A 5,413-nucleotide genomic window follows, 5' to 3' on the forward strand; every position below is an offset into this window, starting at 1 on the left:
ATGTGCACTGTAGCGGTCCCTGGAGTTGGGGCGTTACATTGATGGAGACGAATTAGGGTATCTTGAAGATCAAATATTCTAGGCTCATTCCCTTGATTGAACCGATTGTTTAACTCCTCCCACATAGCAGTTGCAAAATCCATGAACATGTTGCTACTTTTGATATCTAGGGAAACTGAATGGCTGATCCAAGACATGATCATTTGATTGCAGCGTTACTAGGCGTTGAAGTTGGGATCAGTGGGAGCAGGTCGAGGAAGATTTCTATTTAGAAACTTGGATTCGTTCTTTGCCCCAATCGATAACATGAAGTCTCGCTGCCATTGTTGAAGTTTCTCGTCTAATAATGAAGGTGAGGCAAGAATGAGTCTCAGATGATCTCCATTACCCAATAAATACGGAGTGTTGGCATCTTCAAGGGGAGGTCGATCAAGAATGTCTAGGGGGCGAAAAGATTTGAGGCAGAGGTCTGTCTTCCATTGTTGTTGACAGTCGGTGTAGATGGAGCTTTAGGAGGATTGGCTTGATGATGTTCATTGACATCAGAGCTTCAGGTGAGTCTCGAATGGAGGCAGAGGATTTGCGAGTTCGAGCCATAGACGAAGCAAACAGATGTGTTCTCTGATACCATAATAGAAAGACTTTGTATTGATTGAATGAAAAAGTGATCTTGCAATAAGCAGAGTCTTGTACAAGACCTTGTAACAAACTAACACATTTTTCCTAAGTTAATGCCATTTCTTGATAGTCAAAATCTAAAAATTTACCAAAATCATACGTTAAAACTAATTAAACTTTCACAGAGCGTTTGGTTTGGTGGAATGAAATTGGAATGGTAATGAGAATTGTAATGGAATTGAATAAGAATGGTAATGAGAATCATATTATTATGTTTGGGTTGTAGTTGGAATAAACATTGGAATTATAATATTTTGTTTGGTTTGGTGTAGAAATGGAATAGAATAAGTGGTGTTTTGACAAATTTGTCTATAGTTTACTTTTTGTTTGTATTTTTTTAATAGTTAAAATTTAAGACAATTAAAAAAATATTTATGATTCACGTACATAACAAAATAATATTAATATTTTAGATACTTTAAATTAATATCTTTATAATAAAAAAATATTACTTAATTTACCATAGATTATAAATATTTTCTCATTTTAAATTTTATAAATGTAAGAAAAAAATGAGTCTTATATAAATAAAAAATATCTGAAATACTAAATTATGTGTAATAATAATAACATTAGGCTAAGATAATAATTTTTATTTCATTTTAAAGCTTCCATTGTAATTGAAAATCCTTTCAATATGTTTAAGAGTGGGATGAATATTCCACCAAGTGATGGAATAGTAATTCTCGTGGAAAGGCATTCCAATAGCTTAAAACACCAACCAAACAATAGAGTGCAACTTTTGATTCCATTCCAATCTTCATTCCATTAAACCAAACATGCTCTTAAAGTTTAAATACTAGGTAAAATGCTAAATACAACACAAATATTTGGGTTCCCAATTAAAATAAAATATTCATTTTTTTTTATATAATAGTTACTAAATCACTCTCCGAAGTTAACAAATAAACAAGTGACAAATCCATGAAGCAACTTAAAATTAGAGTCTAAAACAGGAAACTAGAAACCCCTACCAATCCTTGAGGTCGGTTTCGATAGTGTGCAAATGATTGACTGGGTCCCCTCAAATTCATCGTCTCAAAAGAAACTACACTTTGCTCTCACTTGCATTATAGAAGTAATTGATGAGCTAATACCTAGTAATGAAGTAAATAAAATAGGACTACAACATAGTAAACTCAAGCATTTAACATCACTTCGTAAAAGAAAAGTTGTAGGATTATGAAAAATTGAGGATATTAGTCTTCCTGAGACCACATGTAGTCAACTAGGGCTCGTTGCCAAAATACTGACCTTCCCTAACATGACCCACTTGCATGTTGAGATTTTATATATATTAGGAATATTGGTATATTGGTTGTAACTATTTCTGTTGGGTTGTTGTTTCTGTTGGGGTTATTTTGTTGTACTCTTGGGCCTTTATATATTGGGGTCTTTTGTGTAATAATAATATGGAGGTATTTTTCATATTCTGTCGAGGGCTTATTCAGTAATAGGGTATCAGAGTGTATGAGCCCATTCTTGAAACCCTATTTTCTTGAAACCCTCTGTCGTTTCCTCTCAGTCATGCCTCTTTGCTCAGCCGCCTTCGTCTTTGCCCATGGCTCGCACCAGGCAATCTTAGCCACAAAGCTCATCAGTCTCCAGCATGCCTCTTGCGCCGGTCACCATCCCTGGTGCTTCTCCCTCAGTTCCGACCATGGCGTCTGGCCCTTCTCTGAACCCAGGTGTTGCTGCGCCTCCTGCTGGGTCGTCGTCCTCGTCTCCTCGCGAAGGTCTGCCAGTTGCCCCGTCGCCTCCCTCTCTGGGCCCTCAGCCACCTCCTCCGGCCGTCGTTCTCTGGAGAAGTTCTGCTCCTCCCACCGGTGGTCCTCCGAGTCTTGGCATTCCGTGTCCCTCAATAGCCCCTACCTATCAACCTTCCCACTTAGATCACACATATCACTTAGGAACCGGAGACAATCCCAACTTTCTGATATCAACTCAGATTTTAACGGGTCAAGAAAATTTTCAGTCATGCAAGAGAGCTGCTTCCATCTCCATTGCTGCCAAAAATAAAACCCAGTTTATAAACGGGTCCCTGCCTCAACCCCCTCCCCATGATCCTTAATTTCATGCTTGGGTGCAATGCAATAATATGGTTATGGCTTGGATTTTACAATCTGTTTCTCGTGAAATTGCAGCTAGCATTATGTTTCAAGATTCGGCCACTGCTATGTGGAATGACCTCCATGAGCGATTTAATCAAGGCAATGGTCCTAGGATATTCCAGCTACAAACTTTAGTCCACACCATCAAACAAGGTGACTCGGATATCAATTCCTACTTTACTCGTCTCAAAGCTATTTGGGATGAACTCAAGGAGTTTCAGCCAATTATCCCTTGTTCTAGTGGCTGTAGATGTGGTGCTGTTGAAAGATTGCTTGGATATTATCACAGGGATCAAGTTATGCAATTTCTGGCTGGTCTCAATGACTCCTATTCTTCAGTGAGAGCGCAAATTCTGCTCTATGATCCTCTTCCTCCACTGTCCAAAGTCTTCTCCATGATATCTCAAGAAGAAAGACAAAGAAGTCTAGGCCACACCACTCCATTCATTGCTGCTACTGGGGGTTCGCACACATCTACCAAGCCTCCTTCATCAAGATCAAAGAAACCGAGACCCACTTGTTCTCATTGTCTCAAGCTGGGTCACTTAGTGGACAAATGCTTTTTTCTTCATGGATTCCCTCCTGGGTACGGTGACAAGCGTCGTCAAGATGAAGCTCTCAAACCCTCTGTTCATCAAGCTTCCGTTTCTCCTGTTTCTGGGTCGATTTTGGGCAAACCACCTATGCTGTCCCAAACCAAGCTCAGTCAGCAGCTTATCTCCCTTCTAAGTCAGAATCTTCAGCACACCATGGCTGCCATAGACAACAACGTGCCGATTGCCTCACAAGTCTCTGGTAATCTCGTTGACTTCCCTTCTTGTCTGTGGATTGTTGATAGTGGAGCATCCCACCATGTGTGTTACTCCCTTAAATGTTTTAAGACTATTGATAAACATCCTACTGCCACCTTAGTCACTTTACCTAATGGACATATCATTCCTATTTCTTATTCTGGCACTGTTCAACTTTTTAGCTGCATTATCTTGACTGATGTATTATTTGTACCTGATTTTCAGCATAATCTCTTCTCGGTTAATGCTTTCTTGCAACATAGTCATAACTCTCTAATTTTTTATGCTTTTGAATGCTTTATTTAGGCACCCTCTCGGACTTCCAAGATTGGGATTGCTAAGAAAATAGGCCAGCTGTTTTACTTTGAACAAGACCGTCAATTCTTGCATTTTGTACATTCTGACAGCACTCTTAATACTTGTACTAAAATGGACCAATGGCATTTCCGCCTTGGCCATCCTTCTATGTCAATTTCAAATTCAATAAATAAAACTCTTGTTTTTTCTAACAAATCTTATGATCATGTTTGCTCTATTTGCCACTTAGCCAAACAAAAACGACTTCCCTTTGTGTCTAATAATAATCACGCTTCTAAGCCTTTTGATCTTGTTCATTTTGACATTTGGGGGCCCTTTCATGTTATTAGCATAGAAGGTTACAAATATTTTCTTACAATAGTTGATGATCACACTCGCTTTACATGGGTATATTTACTTAAAAGCAAAATATGATGTGCAAACTATTATTCCTCAGTTTTTTTCTCTAATTGCTACTCAATTTTCCATTTCTATTAAAGTTGTTAGATGTGATAAAGCAAAAGAACTTAACCTATCTTCTTTCTATGCTTCCAAAGGGATTGAACAATTTCACTCGCGTGTTGATCGGCCTCAAAAAAATTCCGTGGTTGAACGAAAGCATCAACACATCCTCAATGTTGCTCGGTCATTATTATTTCAATCTCATATTTCTATATCTTATTGGTCTTATCTCATTACCACAGCTGTCTATCTAATTAATAGAACTCCATCTTTACTTTTAAAGAAAAAGACTTCATTTGAGCTGCTTTATAATAAATTGCCCTCATATGAGCATCTTAGAAACTTTGGCTGCCTTGCTTATGCCTCTACTTTAGATCGGAATAGACATAAATTCTCACCTAGATCTAAAGCTTGTGTTTTTATTGGTTATCCGCATGGAATGAAGGCCTATACTTTGCTTGATAATGAGACTCACCAGATATTTCACTCTAGGGATGTCATCTTCTATGAACATATTTATCCTTTAAAGCATGATAACTCTACTGTGTCTAATGATTATTTTTTCCTAACTAAAGTGTTTGATACAGGATCTCATCATCCTCAAGTGCCCTCTTCTTTCAATAACGCCCTTGAGGATCCCTCTCCTGCGGTTACCACTTTTAAAAGTGGCCGGACTATTTCTCGCCCCTCTTATCTCAAAGACTATGCTTGTAACTTTGTTATTTTTGAGTCTTCTACTACTTACCCCTTATCTGATGTTCTATCTTATGATAGGTTAAATGATCACTTTAGGGCTGCCATTTTGTCCACCCATATGGTAGTAGAACCATCTAGTTACAAGCAAGCTTCAAACATTCCAGAGTGGTAGCAAGCAATGCATGATGAACTCCATGCACTTGACCGAAATCACACTTGGGAAATTGTCTCTCTTCCTCCTGGCCAGCATGCTATAGGATGCAAATGGCTCTACAAAATCAAATATCAACCAAGTGGAGCCATTGATCGCTACAAGGCCCGGTTGGTTTCCAAAGGCTACAACCAAAAGCAAGGTATTGATTACTCAGACACTTTTGC

General features: G+C 38.4%; 1 protein-coding gene across 1 annotated transcript; it reads left to right on the forward strand.

The window, feature by feature from the left end:
• The first annotated feature begins 2,782 nt into the window (after window positions 1–2,782).
• Window positions 2,783–5,207, forward strand: LOC133779308 (uncharacterized). Its single transcript, XM_062219284.1, has 3 exons — window positions 2,783–3,781; window positions 3,887–4,001; window positions 4,582–5,207. Exons 1-3 carry the CDS (start codon window positions 2,783–2,785, stop codon window positions 5,205–5,207), a joined length of 1,740 nt encoding a protein of 579 aa, XP_062075268.1.
• The last annotated feature ends 206 nt before the right edge of the window (window positions 5,208–5,413 follow it).

Source organism: Humulus lupulus, chromosome 5 (genome assembly GCF_963169125.1).
Source record: "Humulus lupulus chromosome 5, drHumLupu1.1, whole genome shotgun sequence".
Lineage (NCBI taxonomy): Eukaryota > Viridiplantae > Streptophyta > Magnoliopsida > Rosales > Cannabaceae > Humulus > Humulus lupulus.

What these genes read in the sequence shown, in the direction of transcription:
- LOC133779308 (XM_062219284.1), top strand. Translation starts at nt 2,783, where the DNA reads ATGGCTTGGATTTTACAATCTGTTTCTCGTGAAATTGCAGCTAGCATT. An exon ending in GCTGCATTATCTTGACTGAT is followed by an intron (nt 3,782 to 3,886) that starts GTATTATTTGTA and finishes TGCTTTATTTAG; the next exon opens with GCACCCTCTCGGACTTCCAA. An exon ending in TGACAGCACTCTTAATACTT is followed by an intron (nt 4,002 to 4,581) that starts GTACTAAAATGG and finishes TCATTACCACAG; the next exon opens with CTGTCTATCTAATTAATAGA.